Source organism: Centruroides vittatus, unplaced genomic scaffold (assembly GCF_030686945.1).
Source record: "Centruroides vittatus isolate TY-2023 unplaced genomic scaffold, ASM3068694v2 contig_2696, whole genome shotgun sequence".
Taxonomy (NCBI): Eukaryota; Metazoa; Arthropoda; class Arachnida; order Scorpiones; family Buthidae; genus Centruroides; species Centruroides vittatus.
This window is the reverse complement of record NW_027121716.1, coordinates 503,893-523,018: the sequence shown is the minus strand read 5'-3', so window position 1 is coordinate 523,018 and position 19,126 is coordinate 503,893. Positions and strand designations below refer to the sequence as shown.

Here is a 19,126-nt window from a genome sequence, read left to right as displayed (position 1 = left end):
TAAATATTATTTATTTATTGCTCTGTACAAATTTCTGTGAATTTTTCTCCATATTTTTAAATACGAAATCTTGAAACATCTTATTATGTAAATTAAAAATTATAACTTTTTCTCCTGTTTCATTTATTTCGTTTTTATTAGATGTAATTAAATTTAAATGTTTACGTATCTAATTATATTTGTATATACTTAAAATCTTTGTGCATTTATAAAATTAATTTCTACAGTTTAAAATTCGTGCATTTTTCTTTTTAAATACTTAAATTTTCAAATTTCTTATATAATTTGTGGATTTTTTAAAAATAAATTTATAAATTCGTTTTGACATCTTATAAATTTATTGGATCCTTTTTTAAATATTTCCAAATAACTTTATTATTTCTAACAAATTTATATATAATTTTATTGCATTTTTTAAACATATTTTTGATTTTTTCTCATATTTTCAACAAAAAATCTGTAACTTTTGAAATAAATCCCACTAAATTATACACTTTTTAACCATTAAATCTTAACATTTTTAGTCCTCGTTTGCTTTAAAAAATTTCATGCTTAATAAATTTGTACAGCCTACACCTTAACAAATTACTCATTTCTGAAGGCTCTTTTTAAAATATTTCTTAAGAAAATCTCTAGCAATAAATTTTTTACATATTCTAACATAAAAATAAATCCAAAAAAAACAAGCTACTTTTCTAATTTATTCTCCCAGAGGGACGTACTGTACATATTATGTAAGTGATATCTTATTAATTTTTTCTCTCCTCCTTAGCGACTAAGAGTAGAGAGAAAAAAATGTATAATACATATATTTATATAAAATATTAACGGTTTAATTAATTTTTTTTAACTTAAAATTTCAATAATTGGATCTAAAATTATTTGCTTGTTTAGAACGATCCATTACTCGACTATAGAGAACATCTAGATTCGAATGATTGATGATAACTCGGTATAAAAGTTACCATCAATCATTTTGATATTATTTTAAAATATTTATCGATTTTAAAGGTTAAAATTCACATTAAAAATATATTAGATTCTTATAAAATACTATTAATCATGTACAAATTTATTTTCGAGTGTATTCTTCTTCAGAATCTAGTAGTTTCCAAAGTCGAGATGATATCCCGAGTTCTAATGCTGTATACACAATAGATAATTCGATATAAATCTGTTTAATTGGCATTTTATTATAATTAAACTCCTAAATGTCTATTTAACAAACGTGAAATGGAGCGAATTTTTTAAAAAAATGGAAAAATTTTAATATTTCCTGAATCGTTAAACTTAGATTTCAATCGATTCCGGTAATATCCTAATTATAATTAACAGTTTTAGTATATTGTAGATAACAATTTGTCATCGTTTCCAAATCCAAATTATTATAGTAAATTAGCTTGGATACTAAAATCGATTCATTAAGGCTCACCTATACAAAACAAAATGGTTGATGAGAGTTGCTGGAGTGCATCAGACTTGTTTACTATGATTATGTATAATACTTAATTAATTAAATTTCAAATTATTATAATAAAATATACATTTGCTTAAACAAAATATTATCAAATGTAAATTTTAATGGAATATAAACAAACTAAATAAAATAAAATAAAATGAATAAATATATTTATTTATTTATTTTATTTAATTAAAGTATAATTTAAATATATATACTGTATTTTATTTTATTTAAAAACTGTATATATACTGTATACATTTTTTTTTTAGCAAACTTATATAATTATAATTCTGTTATATTTTGAGTTTGTTTACTATTCATTGTAAATAATTTAATGTAATTTAACTTTATATGTTTATTCTTAAAATGTTAATAAGCTAAGATGCATTGGGAACCATTTTAAATCAAAATGGCGGATTAAATCTCTCGATAATGCTTTGAGGTTGGAAGACGAATGCATTGATTTTTATAAAATCCGCTAGTTTTTTTAAATGTTTTATATATTCAAAATTTAAATAAAATATTAAATTTAATATTTTATTTTAAAATTTATTAATTTTAAGAAGATTTTATACATATTTTTAACGAATTATATTTGAACACCTTTAACGATAATTACTCTAAATTAAAAAATAATAATTATTAATAAAACATGTAAAATATGTTAATAAATTTACTTCTAAACTTTAAAATAATTTAAATTTTTTAAGTGATTTTCTGGTTACATTTTAATTTTATATGCAACAAAATAAAAAGAGAAGTTTAAAATAATAATTATAATAATAAATTATATAAATTTTAAACGCATTTTAGATTAAAAGAACGTAAATATTTTATAAAAATTTCCCTTTCTTTGTTTTTTTCTCCTATTTATTTCTTAATTATCAAACTTTCTGTTAAAGTTAATTAGCTTTGTTGATGAGTGTACAGTGTACTGTACCTTATATATAGTGTATATGTACAGTATATAGAAAGACGAATGCATATATCTATATTTTGTCCTGTATGATGACAAATTGGTGTCATTAATAATTTCTTACCTGAAGCACTTGTCGAGAACCTTTTGTCTAAAGAAGTTCTCAATGAAATGCTGACGTGGATAGTCCTTTCATTGAGCACTTCTTGAGATAAAAGAGATTTTCAGTGACATAAACACGCGAATCATTCGTTAAAGGCCTGAATGAAAGTAAGCATTTGTGATTTTTCTTATCAAACAAAACAAATCCGTTTATAGAGCAAGAGAAATTCTAAGATAATATATTTATCTTTATGTCATTATCGGTAATTCTTAAATGACTTTACGACGGAAAAATCGGCCATTTTTATCAAATTTTTAACGCTTATAAACGTCTACAATAATAAATTGTTTATTTAAAAATGAAATAAATTTTTTAATATTATATAAAGCAATTTTTGTAAATATTTTCTAGGAAATTTTACGAGATATTTAAAGAGGAAAAAAGGATTTATTTCTATAATTTCCCAGGAGATAAATAGGATTTTAAATATTTTATATAAAATAATTTCAAATATGACAAACAAAACGTAGACATTAAATTATTTTTAATAAATTATAATCAGTATATTCGAAATTTACTGAGGTTTTTAAATTAAGTTTTTGAAAATTTTATAAGTCTCTCGATTCTTATAAAAATGGGAGGTAAATAAAAACAGTTGTAAAGTAAATTAACGTCTTGAAAAAAGCAATCATTTTTGCAAGTAAAATTACACTTAAGAAAATTGTTAAAGGGCGTTAATAAATTTTGTAATTTAATGTAATGATATTTCAATTAATGTAGGCAAAACCGTAAATTTAATTACGAAAATTGTAATTTGAATTAATGGAATTTTCATTTTAATTGAATATAGGAGTTAACACCATCTGTTGAAGGGGCTTTGAACTAAATGAAGAGAATTAATTTTGAACAAGAAGAAGAGTGATTGTTCAAATTAAGTTGGAAAATTTCGCCTTTTGTGGCGTGAAAACTCGGATTTTTCTTCTAAAAATATAAATTTACGAATTCAAAACATAATTTAGCATGTTAAATACGAGAATTGTTCGAAAATTGTCGTTTGGATTCATTTCAGTGTTGAGCTTAATTCAAAAATTTGTTTTTCTATGGTCTTCGCTCAATAATTGTAGCATAGATCCTTTTTAAACTAAAATTAAAAGAATAATTCAACAAATATTTGAGATTTTAAGATAAACTTTGTATAAAAATTAATGCTCGAATATAATTCGATTCAAAACTTTTCAACTTTAATCAATTTTTAAGGTTAAGATTAATAAAATAACTCAAAAATTAGTTTTTATATAAAAAATTATAATAAATATGATATTAAACAGAAGATGGCCACGAGATTTAAACCGGATAAAAGGTCTGAGTGTTGATATTTGAACCTATACTGGCAATTGATTCGATTATTGAATTCGAATAAAGGAAAAGGAGTGTTATTTGGAAAAACTTTTAAATCAATTCTATTAAATTCGAACATAAAAAATTCAATTCGATTGAATTCTTTATAGATTTTAATTGTAATTTAATTGATTGTCTTTTCGGTTGATACCAATTCGGTAATCGGGATCGGAATTTTAGGTTCATTCTGAAGAACGTAAATATATATACGGTATATTAATGTTTATATAAGTTAAAAACATTAAGTACAATGTTTTTAATCCCATACTTACGTAATATAAAGACATATGTTCTGTACTTATGTCCTATATGAATATGTGTACACTACTTACTGTATGTTCTAAGACTGGCGTACAGTACTTATGGACACTCAATATTTAGACATAAATCGAGGTCCACCTCAAATCTGTTTTGGATTAATTCGTAAAATTCTTCAAATCTAAAATAAAAATTATGCTTTAATAATTAAAATATACTTAAGTCTTCAATATTTTTATTATAAAATTATCAAGAGAAACGAATTTCGAGAAATGTTGTTATTTATTTATTTATTTTTAATTTTAGAATTAAGAATTTAATTTTGTATTTCGGAAGTTTATGCATTAAAAAAGATATTTTAAGTAAAATTTATAAGACATACCTATAATAAAAATTTTTAAAAAAATTTATGGCATTATTTATCATAGCATTTTTGATTAAAAATTTAAAAATATATATATTTTTAATGTTACATTTTACAGTTTAATGTCTTGAGAATTTATCTAACTGATGCGTGCCATCTTATGCATTGAGATCATAAATCAATTTTCTTCAACGCAACCAAAAGAATATTGAAAACAGGAAAAAAATCATCATCATTTACTATTCGGAATACTAAAAGAAAATAATATATATTATTTTTAAGTGAAAAAATATGCAAATTAATACTCTGCAAATTTATATAACTTTTGCTTTTTGCACTGAAAGTAATTTAAGATGTGATAACATCTTTAAATTTGTAATTTGTAAAGGATTATTTAGGTAAAAAAGGGGGGGGAATAAATAAACAAAGCTAAAATTTGTTTAGTTTGGAGACAGACGAGATAAATTGTTAGAAATAATGCAAACAACGTGATAAATCTTCTTAGATAATGATAATTGATGCTTTGAGAACGTACATTTAAACACCTTTTTCCTCATTCATCAATAAAGAAAAACACAAATGCGGTTTATTGAACGGACGGTTGCAAGCTTCATTTGTTTAAATTTATAAAATATAATTATTTTTCCACTTGCTAAATTTTTATCATTTACAATTCGACAAATTTCTGAAGCGTAATTGTTTGAAGTTCAATTATTCTTATTTATTATTATTTTCTTTCTGCATCTCTTCATAAATATACAACTAAATTTATTATAAAATTTCTATTGAATTTCTATTTCTATTATACAATCATTTTTAAATAATAAATATTGTAAATAAACTTTTAATTAAAAATATCAATTAGTTATACAGTATTTACATAGTTTATAGTTAGTAAGCGCATAGTACCTTTATATAAGGCTACTAAAAATTTTATAAATGTTAAAAAATAATACATAGTGAACGTTGTAGTTGGCATAATATATCAAAGTCTTACTAAACAACTTTGATAGAAAATCGAAATTTTTATAAGGATAACTTGCAGTTGGTGGAACAGGGTAATCATTGTTGCAAAATTCATACAAAATAAAGACATAAAAATAAAATTAACTATAATGCAATTTTAAATATTTAACATAGAAAATACATAACTAAATTCCTACGAAATCTGTATATATATATATATATATATATTTTTTTTTTTATTTGTATTTTTATTTTCTTTTGGTGGGCGTTGTTGTATTATGTAGGGAGTTCTTACATGCCTGGAGGCATGTAAGAACTCCCCCACACATAATACAACCTGAAGCATTGCCTGATGTAATTAAATTAAAATAAAATCTATAAATTGTGATTTTATGTAATCAAAATATAAATTTACTAAAGAAACGAATTAAATTATTTATATATTTGTTTAAATATAGTGATCAATTCAAGTAAAAATATGTAGAAATTATAATTTGAGTTTTACGATATATATATATAGAATTATATCATTCAAAATTGATTTTTAAAAATTAAGATTTAGATTATGCTCGATAATATTATAGAATTTATATTTATAAAATTGAATTTAAACAGAAGTATAATTTTCATTTAATTTTAATTTAACGATATTTATTAGTAAAATTCATATAAAAGCGTGACTATAACATTTGAATCTTCAGGTAAAACAATAGTATTAAAATTACTAAAAAAAATCAGGGTTTATTTTTAAAAATTTTAACAGAAGATCCGAAATAATATTTCAATTGATGTAAATTCTACAAAATGTATTCAACTATAGCTTTAACAATCCCGCTCGTTATATTATTTTTAAAATTATTTTTATAGAGAAAAATATAAGCCTGATTACATAATTTTCAGTCAATTCTAACTAAAATTGTATTTTTAAAAATGCAATTTAAAAAATCTCAGAATTTATATACATTTATAGTTCAGTTGTCCTTTTGTAAGTTTTTTATGGCATTCAAAAGGATACAATACTGTTAATTGGCAAATATATATATATATATATATATATATACCTGAATTATTATATCTCAATAGGATAGATTATTGCTTTGAAAGAGTATCAGTAGAAAAACTTGCAATTCTAGATCATTTTTTCCTACTTTTCTCACATCATCTGTTCTTTTCTCTTGAAATTTCCTTTAGTTTTATTTCTCTTCAAACCGGTTTTATTCTCCTTTTCAATGTATATTTTTAGCCTTTTAAAGTATATTTATTCTTAAAAGATATATTTCAACTTATCTCTCGAGAGTTTTAAGCAAGACGATTTCGTATCGAACTGTTTTTCTTAAAAAAAAAAAGGAAAAAAAATCGATTATAGTCATTTCATTCGAGCATATTCTCCAATATCTATCGATAAGCATATAAAAAATTTTCTAGTTTTAATTGTAATTTTAAAAATTTTATAATTACAATATAAATTAATAGGTAAATTATACTCAAAATAGCGTCTAAATTGATTCGACTTCGAAAATATTTATGGTATAGCGTTAAAATATCAGTTTATAAAAAAGAAAATATTTGGATGAATATTTAACGATTGGCTTTTGGTAAAAAATCGAACTAGAAATTGGAAAAATAAAAATAAAAATGGTGAAATTCATCGCGCTCGGGAGCCATTTTAGATACACGATGTTCAATTCTTCTAAAAATGGTATTTTTTTATGTTCTTGTTGAAGCTTGAGAGATAAAATAAGAGCTGATAGAATCGCTCTGTTATTTTCTTTTGCTAAAAACACACATCCAACATACTTCTTCAAATTTCATTACGCTTTTGAAAGCGAAAAGTCTGGATCGCGTCACTCGTCCCATTTTCCCATAAAATAATTCCTTTAAGAAGGACTTTTATTAAATTGTGATTGTACCAAAGTTTATAAATAAAAATTCTCGTTTCGAGTATTTTATAAGGAATTCTTATATATTCAAGTATTATTACGGATGCCGAGAAGTTATGATACAGATTTTATGTAAGGTGTTTGTTTACTGTTTTTTATCGTTTTGAATATGAAATCGGAAAATTACATATTTACGTTTCTATATTGCTCAGCATAAGATCACTTCCTTTTCTTTCGGGAGAGTCGAACTCATGAAATTTTTATTACAAAAAAACGTGTTAAATTCATGATACAGATCGGCAATTGGAATATCGATTTTTTTATACCGGTTTTGTTGAAACGTTTTAAATTATTAAATTTATATCAAATTAATATTTAAAATAAATTTAAATATTATGTAATTTTGATATTTAACAGAATAACGTTAGTTTTTATATTATCACTTTTTAAAAAATTTTTTTGATTTGGCGCTGCGGTCGTTTAATTTCTCATAGTGTCATGGCGGAACCCTCACGTGGTATTTCGCGTGAATTTTGATCTCTTTTTAAAGTTCTTTCGCGGAATTAAAATAGCCATGACACACTTTTGTACGTTTTTACGTATCAAAACATTACATAATCACTTAAGGTATTTGGATCGATTGACAGAAATTTCTAGATATAAAGCCAGCATTTCTCTTGTATATCATAAATCAACGTGGTCAAAGTATGAGACTTTTAAAGGTGCACAGCATCCTCTTCCGTTATTTTGTCAAACGAGAACAGCTGGCCACAGTAAATGGCAAAATATAAGACACATCAAAGCAGCTAAAGATTTGGAAAAATCGAAAATTGCCCAAAAAATTTACCTTCAAGTGAAGAAAGCTGTGATTGGTAAATTGAGTAAATTTATGATGAATTTTTTTTTTAATATAAAAAGTCTGTTGTGTTTTAAAATGATCGATTATTATTTTAGAGGCCGGACCAAATCCTAAATATAATTCTAAATTACAGCAATTGCTTGATATGGCTAAGGATAACAACATACCAAAAGCAACTGTAGATAAAGCTATCAACAAAGCATTAGTAAGATTATGTTTTCACGAATTGTAACTTAATATAACTTATTTTCAGAAATATATGTTAAAAACATGAGTAAATTTCTCACTTATTTAATTATAGCAGTGTTTTTCAACTGCCAATTCGCAAGAAAATATTTGATCGTGCTGAATTTGTCAGTTGAGTTAATGTTACCTATGGTAGCAAACATGGCAGCTTGTCTCTGATACAGTGGGGAAGCACATTCTAACCTATTTTAATAAATTACCATAATTATTGCCAACCAAATTATTAGAATAGGGGTAATTTATTAGAATAGGTTAGGTTAGGTTAGAACATGCGTCCCCACTGTTTCAGAGACGAGTCGCCATGTTCGCTACCATGGTAACATTAACCATCATTTGATTACAGGTAACGTTTAAATAGTAATCTAGAGTTACCATACATATTTTGTTAGGTACAGTAACCTTAGATAAGTATATATAAGTTTGATAAATAAGTATAATTCATACTCCCATATAGTTGTTCATGTAAAATTACATCCATAATTTTATCAGTTTGCAAAGAGAAAAAGGTTGAAAAAACACTAATTTCTAATATAATATGAAATTTTCTTTTCTTTATTTTGCTTTGAAATCTAAATAAAATTCTGATTATAAAATTAATTATTTCTTTTAGAATACAAAACTGACTACTGCACATATTGAAATATTGGGACCTAGTGGAAGTTTTTTCATAGTTGAAGTTGAAACTGATAACATGTCAAATACTGTTCATGAAATAAGAGGAATTTGTCGAAAAAATGGGTTAGTTTTTAAATCTATGAAAATTTTTATGGAGTTAACATTTCTTATTAAAAGCCAACTTGTTTATGCATTCAAATATACTTATAGAATATTATTGATTTAATTTTAACTCTTATTCAAATTATATAAAGTTATTGAAATAGAATAAACTTCATCATCATCATACACCACGAATTTAGGCCATGTTGACCCATTTCGGTCTCAACTAGACGGGATCTAGGAGTCATTTTTGTGGACATTTAGGTCATCGTCATCCTTGTGGTTGATACTGTAAATATATGTGTATAGAATAAACTTAATTAGTATATATAAATAGATGTTAAGGTCATATATAAGTTATTAAAGTTTTAATAAGTAAAACAGATTCTAAGTAAGAATGTGAATTAAAAATTATAGTATGTGTAGGCAAATCTCTGGGAGTAGTTCTATAAAAATTTCTGATTTTTTATTCTCTAGGCATAAAGAAGTAATGAGTAGCTTGATTATACTCAACAAATCAATAAGCATTCAGTTGCTTGCTTGCTGTAATTGAAAATGAACAAACTAAAACCATATATAATATATTTTAATGTAGTCAAATGAAAACTGGGGAATACATGCCAAAAATACAGGAATAGTGTTAGGATCGTCAGTTGTTGGTACACACTATGACTGATAATGCATGTTTTGCTCAGGTTGGTAGTTCTACTGCATTATAGCAATTGCAGCACAGATGCAAAATGTGTAGTTACTTGACCATAACATCCAAAGAATTCCAGAATTCTGTAATACACTTCCCGACTGAAAATGTCAATCATATTATGTTATTGATATTCATCATTAATTAGCAGATGTATATGGCGACAGTTGTCTGTCAAAGTCATGAGTGTACTTGAAGGCCAAAAGATTTTCTTCTGGATGGGAATTGTTGGCTGATGACCCACAGCCTAACTGTTTCCAAATGATCATCACAGATGAGAATATTGCAATTGTGGATTGTCTTGTAATGGTGAATGAACTTTTTGAAGGTCTGAATGTAGTCACAGGTTTGCATACACAATCTTCCATAAGAAGTTGCAATATAGAAAGGCTTGTCCAAAGTGGCTGCCGAAATTTCTCACTGAAGGACAAACTTGAGTGAATAGCAACAAATCTGGAACATCTGCAGCAATATTCTTGTGAAAGACTTTCTGAACTATATCATGACTGTGGATGAGTCAATGTATAGTCTGAATAATCCAGAACTGAGTCACAGCAGTAAGCAATACATCTCCTCACTGCAAAAACAGAAATGCAAAATCATTTATTCTTCTCCAAAGATCATGTTGATGTTTTTCTTTGATCAGTGTAACCCAATCCTTGCCCACTCCATGGAAAAAGCAAGAAAATCAATGCTCAGTATTAATCAAAAGTCTTGCAAACAGATCTCTGTAATACCCTATTCACATTTTAAGCTAGCCTAAATGACAAAGTCAGCTTAAGCAACACAATGTGAATGAAATTGACTTAACTGTTGATTGGACTGCAATTTGAAAAAACTGTAGACCTATAAATTCCCACTGTCATGTGTCTGTCATGTTCTTCCTAAATCTTGAGAACAGAGTTAGACGAAAGCCGAGACCAGATACAGAAAGTGTAAGGGCAGGAGGCCTGGATTAACTATATGCAAACTGAAAGTCACATTATTTCAATTAAGAAATTTTTCCTGAAAGGAGTTTGATAGATAACTGGCACAAGTTGATTGTTAAAGGAAAAGCATAATATACAGGGGCAAGACACTACTAATTTTCACTTAGTTGCTTGTTGTTGGATAGAATTTACAGTGTAAGCCTTGCCTTCCTGCAATACTCAGCATACTTACTATTAGAGGTCACTGTTTATAACTTTTCTCATCTTGTAGTTGCACTTAGTATTAGAGAGAACACTTTATTAGAATATATCTAGTATATATTTAAAATTTTTGGCTATTAGAAAGTGTATATGATTTTTTTTATCGTCAAAAGGGAAGAATGGTTGTTACTAAGTGTCTTTTTGCATTGTGTTACTGTACATATATCTCTTTTATTTGTTTGTTTGTTTGTTATTGTTAATTCTTTGCTGAGATCTATGAACTAGAATGATTTGGAAGCCATCACTGTCGTTGATGGGATTATGATAAAAATAGGTAGCATTAGCACAGCTGTCCAAGTATTATTAATCATTATGGGGAGTATGGATAGATTTGTTGTGGAAAATATTTATGCACAGGTGAGAAACTCATATGACTAAAAAGGATCTATACAGATAATAGACTAAAATTTTGTTTAAAAGCCTGAGAGAATTTCTACAAGTCAGGTCATTGTTCATTCTTGTACAATATCATATTTACCACAGCAAAATTGGATAGTGGAAAGGATGAAATGCATATTATTAAACTTTGTTTACAATACATTTACATTACTTGTGGAAATATATTATTGGATATAATATTACACATATGGCCAATAGCAATAATAGAAAGGATTCAATCTATGAACTTTGGTTTAGAAAAGTCTATATCATCTGTAGGCCATCATTTGCCAAATCTTCATTTATATTCCTGAGCAAAAGAGGAAGTGTAAGTTATCCATCAGAACATTCAAAAGGAGTCTCAAGGGATATGCAATAAGGGGGAATAGATGGAAAATATGGATGTCTGAAGTGAAACAAACAGTAGAATCCAGGGTGTGTGATACGTGGAAACGACAACAAAGAGGACACATTTACAACTGTTATATTCTGCAATGAAGTTATTCCATCTCAGACAGGAGAAAGAACATGCAGTATCTTGACAACACACTTAGGAAAGCAAGCTTAGAAGAGATGGAAAATTCTATACAAACCTGCAGAGTTTGTATAGAAGAGACACTCCAATATCATCCAATAATGCTAAAGAAGGAATCAAAGAAATGAGAATAGTGAGGAAACAGTCTGCAGAATGAAATTACAAAATATGTCCCAACTGGGAAAAATACAGCTAAGCTGATGAAAGTTTTTAACTGAAATTTGCGTGAAACCTACTACAGAAGCAATCAAGTCACTCAATAGGTCAGCCTATAGAGGAATGTATTAGATAAAATTAGATATTCTTTTGGTAGCCATCAGGTTACTAAAAGTCATTCCATCTTTCTTGATTGTTGTTGTATTCATATTTATTCCTTTATGTTAATTTCACTTTTTACTTTGCTGTTATGCACATCAGGTTGTAAAGGTGGAATTTAGACATTTTGATTTTTTAATAGAAACATTGAACATTCTAAAACATTTTTTCAGTTACAAGTATATAAGTAGAGTAACTAGAGGGCATTTCGTCACATATTTCATTGGAAATAGATGCATCAGTGACAATATGAAACTTTCAAAAGCACACATTTGCATGCAGTTGCACTATCACTTCAAAAGTGGCTACAATGAAACAAGGGCTCATGATCCAATCTGCAAAGCATTCAAAAGTGAACAAAGTCAACCAGTTGTTGCAAATGTCCAAGGGCTGATAGGGCAGAAGGTGGTGATCTGCATTGTTTGGCATCATGATGGAGCTGCTTCCAACCAACATCACTGTCATGAAAGAACTCTACTGTGAACAATTAGATCATTTGAACACAAAAATCAAACAATGTCATCCAAAATTGAAAAGTCCAATATTGCCATGATAGCATACCAGCACAGAGTAAAGATGACCTTTACTCTGTGCTGTAAGTAGCAGTCTGGACTGGGAAGTTCTGCATCATCCATCTTATAGCCCAGACTTGGCACCAACTGACTACCATCTATTTCACATCTTGCAGAACAATATTGCCAATATACAGTTCAATGACAATACCTAATACTTGACTTTCTTCCAAAAAAAAAAAAAAAATCATCATTTATGCTTACAGGATTGAAAGTTTCCAGCAAAGGTAGTGAGATGTGATTGATATTAGACAGTGATTACCTACCAGAATGAACTCTAATTGTTGTTAATTGTTCAATAAAGTTTTTTCTCAAAATGTCTAAATTTCACAGGGAAATATTGTAATGATCTTATATTTGACCCTCCATGTTTTGAGACACTTTTTTTTGGGTTTGGGGAAAATTGTGTGGGGCACCATCTATTGTAACTTTAAGCTAGTATCATAAAAATCTCCATTTAAAAAAAGCATTATTATAATTCAACAAAATTACTCCTTTTAAGATTTTATTATACTACAATAGGAATTTATCAGACATTTCTGGGAAAGTTAAGCATCCTTGCCAGCTTTTTTTCTAAACAAGGATGATAAGAGCCTCTTAGATTTTTATTCATTAACCAAAACATCATATGTAATTTATGAAGTTTAGATTCTCAGATTAAGTTTTAATTTCATAATCTCTTATTTCAAATAACAAAACCATTTCAATTTTTTAAAATAGAGTTGCAACTGTTCCAGAAGGAAGAGTAAAATCACAATTTGAAACAAAGGGAGTGATTATTGTGTCAGAAACAAATGATAATTCAACCTTAGACCATGCTGCTGCAGTAGATTTAGCAATAGAAGCAGGAGCTGAAGATGTTCAAGAAAGTACCGATGAAAATGATAAAAAGATATTAAAGGTATTCTTATTTCATAAAAAACAACTAAAAAATGCAAACTTTGTTTAAAATTAACTTTTTGTATTTTAGTTTATCTGTGAGGACAGCAGTTTTTTTCAAGTAAAAAAACATATTGAGTCATCCAAATACATTGTTGATAGTGCTAATGTAGAATATATACCAAGAGTCAGAGTAACATTGAGTGATGAAGTATTGGAAGTGGCTGGAAAATTATGTACTATGTTAGAAGAATTACCAGAAGTTATAAATATATATGATAATATAGAATAATGCAGTGTGTTTTGTTATTCAGTTATAGAAAATAAAGACATTTACAACCATTCCAAAAATATTTTATTGTGTTTTAACATAGCATTACACTTGTGATTGTACAATTTCTAAACATATTTCATTGTAAAGTGCATATAAAAAGAATTATCAGAGTTTCCAGACAGACTAGTTTAAATATATTTACACTTTAATAAGTTATATAAAAGCAAAATTAGTACGTTACAAAAATTTAAAATAAATTTATAATCAACATCACAGTAAATAACTTGTCAAATGTTAGAACAAACTGGTTTCTTAATGAACTACTATTGTTATATTTATAACAATAATAATTCATTAATACACTTAAATATAAAATGAATTATCTACAGATATCAAATTATCTGTGTACAAAACACAATTTCAATGTTTAATTAGATACACAGCATAATAACATTTTTACAATAATCATATTTCACAAGCAGTTCATACGTAATATATATAAATTAGTTGTACATGTTAAATAATGCAATTATTTAAATAATGAATAATGAAATGTGCAAGAGTTCAAAGTCTTTTGGATACATTGAAATATTTAAAGTATAAATTAGAGTATAAAAATTGCATTCAGTTTGATGATTAAACCTTTTGCATAAGTTTTATAAGATTTTCAGTAACTATTTATAGTTTATTACCAATTTATAAAATAAAGTTTTAATTTCATATCTATATTAAATGCTATTTCAATAATAAAATACTTTATTATGATAAGAATTCATAGCTACAAATTTATATTAAAAAACAATGGGATTGTAATTGACATAAATGTGATGATGCTGACTTTAAAATTAATTATTTGAATTGATTGTACAAAGTAAACAATGCATTAAAACACTGCATATAAAAAAACTTTAAGGCACTAATAAGGAGAGTGCATATTCTCAATACATTCACTATAATAGTAATTGAATCATTATTTCTAAAATTGCCATCTTCAATTTTGTCTGTTACAGGAAGGTTTGACCTGCAATAGAATCAGTCAGCATAGGTAATGAAAAAGAATGAATGCCCTAATCCAAACAAACTGATAAATTATGAGGTAGTCTGAATTAAATTTGAAACCTCTTTATAGAATTTTTTTCAATAAAGCCAATGAAATTATTTAAGTGAAGGCTATTTTTGGAATTAGTTCATGTCAAACTAATTCCAATATCAGCATTATAAATGATATCATGTTCTTTGTCTTAAAATTAATTTAATTATTAAGGACATTTCGAAGCCTAGCTGCTTCTCTACAATATATTCCTAAATATTTTTATTTTGAAGTGTGAAAAATTAGTTATTCAAAAATACATTTTATTTAATTATAAATATATTTCTTTTAAAATAAAAATTATCTTTTTAATCTAACATCATTTTTAAAATTGTCAGTTTATAAAATATAGTATTAGATACAGAGATGATTTATTTTTTTATAAAATAAATCATCTCTGTGGTGAATAGTGAATACAGATTTTGTAGCAATAATTAGACTTGAAAACTTTATAGAATTATTTATAAAAAGTCTAGATGATAATATATTTCTATTGAAGATGAATCTGAAAATTCTAGATGATAATTGAATCTATGCTCTTAATTAAAGAATTTTGATAGTTTTGAATAAAAAACTAAGTATTTTTTAAACTGAATTTTAATTTTAAAATATTTATATACTTTATACATTATAAAATCTTCCTCTAATAATATTTACTTACAAATAGTGTATACTTAACAAACATTATTATTATTATTACTACTTTGAAATCTTGGAGATGAATATTGAAGATTTGATTAAAGGTTGACTTATGTTAAATCTTTATTGATTTTGTCAAATAAAATAATTAATATTAAGAATAGTTTAAAACTAATAACATCGTTATGCAATTGACAGTGACATAGTGAACATAACTGGCGCCTGGTGCACGACAGTTTATTGGCAGCCCCCTCCAGAAACACATATAGTTTGTCTTGGAGACCATTTGGGTGCCCCTCTGCAAGTGGCGCCCGGTGCATGATACACCCCCCTCGCTACACCACTGGCAATTGATATTTTCATTAAGTTATAAATTCAGAATAAAAGAAAAAAGAAAATATTATTGCATTAGCTTACTTTAAAAATATTTTTAATGCCTAATCAAAATTAAACTATAATGTTATTTAACTAAATAAAAGTTGTTTAAGATTCAATGAATGATTTTTACAGTATGATGCTAAAATCATTTAATTGCAACAATGCTTACAATGATGTCAACTTATTTCAAATAAACTGTAGATAATTCATAAATTAATTCTTATTATGCATATTTAATACTGTATTATAGTATTATAATACTTAAATATTATTAAACAATGTAAAGTTGAGTGACACTGCTATTCAAGCCTATGGAATTAGGCAGTGAGGAGTGAATTGGCAACATGGGAGGAACTGGCTGTTCCTTTTTCTGAGTTGAGATTGGAAGATGTTAAGTTTGTGCAGGGAGACTGTGGTGACTTTTACATTACTGTCTTTATGTACACTGTTTTTCTAATTAAATCTTTTTAAGTTAATAGGCTCCCTTTTTAGTCAAATAGTCTAGTTCCAGAAACTAAGATTAGATCAATAAATAATCAGTCCAAAGCAACAGTATGGCTAGTTGCTTTTAGCTGGTTATTTATTGATCCATTCTTATATGTTTCAAGCTGTTTCAAAGCTAGTGTATTGGAAGATTTTTTAACAATAATGATGATTGTTCTGAATACTGTGATTAAAAGTCGGATGCATTTTAATTAATAACAATGAATGGATACGAATTATTAAAATTATTTGTACTATGTAAATTACTTCATTTGATTAATAAAGTTTTGTAATTTCAGTAACTGAAACAATCAGCTATGAAATGACTTTTTCATGATTAATTATTTCTATTAATTTAAATTTATAAATAATTTTTAGAAGCAAACAATATGAGCTGTTATTGCATTTTTATATGAAATTTTATATTCATGTACAGTAGAAGCTCCTTATTTGCACATTTTTCATATTCACAGAGCTAAAATTCACTTAATCACTTAAAGTAATTGGAAAATGTGTGCAATGCATTGATATTTTGTGACTGCTTGTTTAAAGTGAAGATGAGTTTATGAGATCCTGAATAGACTAGAAAAAGTTGTGACAGCAATAGAAAGCCAGCTCTCAAAACCCAATTGGTCTTGGTTTCAAGTTGTTGGCCAAAAGATATGGGATATCTGATAAAAGTAAGAAAAATGAGCAATTATTTATTGTGACATTGTCACAATGCTGGGCTGCAATTTGAAAAAATTGTAGACCTATAAATTCCCACTGATGTCTGTCCATCTTTCCTTTTGATCTCAAGAATGGAGTGAGTTAGATGAAATCTGAGAGACCAGATATGGAAGCCATAGGGGCAGGAGGCTCTGATTAACTATATACGAATCTCCAATGCAAACTGGAAGTCACGTTATTTCAATTCAAATCTTTTCCCCTTGAAAGCAGTTAATAGATGACCAGCATGACTATTATTAAAAGTATGAGTAAAAGTTACAGGGGCAAGCCACTACTAATTTGAGGTGGAAATAATATATTTTAAATTAAATAAATTAAAAATATGATTAATGAGCAATTTATTATTGTGACATTAAAAATTGCAGCCTGGCATTGTGACAATCATATTTTTTATTTATTTAATTTAAAATATATGCTCTCCACCTCTAGTAGTGGCTTGCCCCTGTACACCATACATTACCTTTAACAATACAGTCGTGCCGGCCATCTATTAACTGCTTTCGGAGGGAAAAGACTTGAATTGAAATAATGTGACTTCCAGTTTTCATCGGAGATTCGTATATAGTTAATCGGGACCTCCTACCCCTAAGGTTTCCAATTCTGGTCTCTGATTTCATCTAATTAACTCCATTCTTGCAATCAAGGAAAGATGAATGGATGGCTGTGAGAATTTATAGGTCTACAATTTTTTCAAATTGCAGCCCAATACAGTACTTCACAGGGAATATATGGTGAGAGAGCAAAAGTCTGCACAAAAAACAAATCTAGGTGAAGAACAGAGGCAACCAGCAGCTACTGTTCACTCTCTTCAGTGCTACCAGAGATGTTCCTTTTACACTTGATGTAGTTGTGGATGTCAAGAGTTTACTGTCTTTTCTTGTCTCTTCATCTTACAACTTACTTGATAAAGTAATAACCTGATGACAAGAAAAGATTGCATTGCAAAACAAACTTTGAACAAAACTTTCTGGTCTGGCTTGCAAGTTGGATTGAAGGACCATGATAGCCATTTTTCATGGAGTCAAAACGAGTTGGGCATCAATTTTGTGCCCAAAAAAAGCAACTTTCCCAATATACCCCAACTCTGACTAATTGAACAATTTTGGACTTATCAGACTGATAGTCTATGAAACTCCTGAGCATTAAAAATCATTGTCTCTATCTTAAAATACAATTTATATTAACCATGAAACTGCTAAGATTTCATAATTTCTTGCATTGTAATAGCACTTGCACTTACATGGATAACAAATGTGTTTTATATTAGTATACATTGTAAAAATCAGCATTATGTATTAGAAGCAGATTTCAATTATTTTTTACATTTTTTTTTTGCAAATAATCAATGCCATCTAAACATTGCTTGTAGTAGAAAAGTACAGGTAAAAAGTTGTCATATGTTTTTCAATACGTTGGATGCTTGCAACCAACAGGAGTTGCAGCTCAACCAAGCTCCCAGTGGGCATGCACCACATTCATCCAGCCATGTAACACTACCAGTGTAAACTTAATTTATATTGTTATAACAAAGCTTTCTACACAATATATTTCTCGTTTCTATATTTGTGACAATTTTGCAGAACATAAACTTCTGCATACATGGAGCTTCCACTGTATCAGAAAAATGTGTAACAGAAATATGTAATATAAAACGGAAGAAACTTATTCTATAATTGGTAGTAGTAAAATAAGTAACGTAAATATGAAAATAAATCTTCTATTGTAATAAATATGAAATTTAAAAAAAATTATGCGAATTTATAAGAAAAATAAAAAGGACTGTCATCTCTCTAGA

General features: G+C 27.1%; 1 protein-coding gene across 1 annotated transcript; it reads left to right on the top strand.

Moving 5' to 3' along the window:
* The first annotated feature begins 7,841 nt into the window (after nt 1–7,841).
* On the top strand, nt 7,842–14,089 carry LOC136971726 (translational activator of cytochrome c oxidase 1). Its single transcript, XM_067266206.1, has 5 exons — nt 7,842–8,219; nt 8,302–8,411; nt 9,063–9,190; nt 13,580–13,760; nt 13,830–14,089. Exons 1-5 carry the CDS (start codon nt 7,922–7,924, stop codon nt 14,028–14,030), a joined length of 918 nt encoding a protein of 305 aa, XP_067122307.1. The 5' UTR covers nt 7,842–7,921; the 3' UTR covers nt 14,031–14,089.
* The last annotated feature ends 5,037 nt before the right edge of the window (nt 14,090–19,126 follow it).

Bases quoted from the DNA above. Each gene is read 5' to 3' on its own strand.
- LOC136971726 (XM_067266206.1), top strand. From the start codon at position 7,922: ATGACACACTTTTGTACGTTTTTACGTATCAAAACATTACATAATCAC. The intron at 8,220-8,301 runs GTAAATTGAGTA...TTATTATTTTAG, and splicing joins AGTGAAGAAAGCTGTGATTG to AGGCCGGACCAAATCCTAAA. The intron at 9,191-13,579 runs GTTAGTTTTTAA...TTTTTAAAATAG, and splicing joins GGAATTTGTCGAAAAAATGG to AGTTGCAACTGTTCCAGAAG.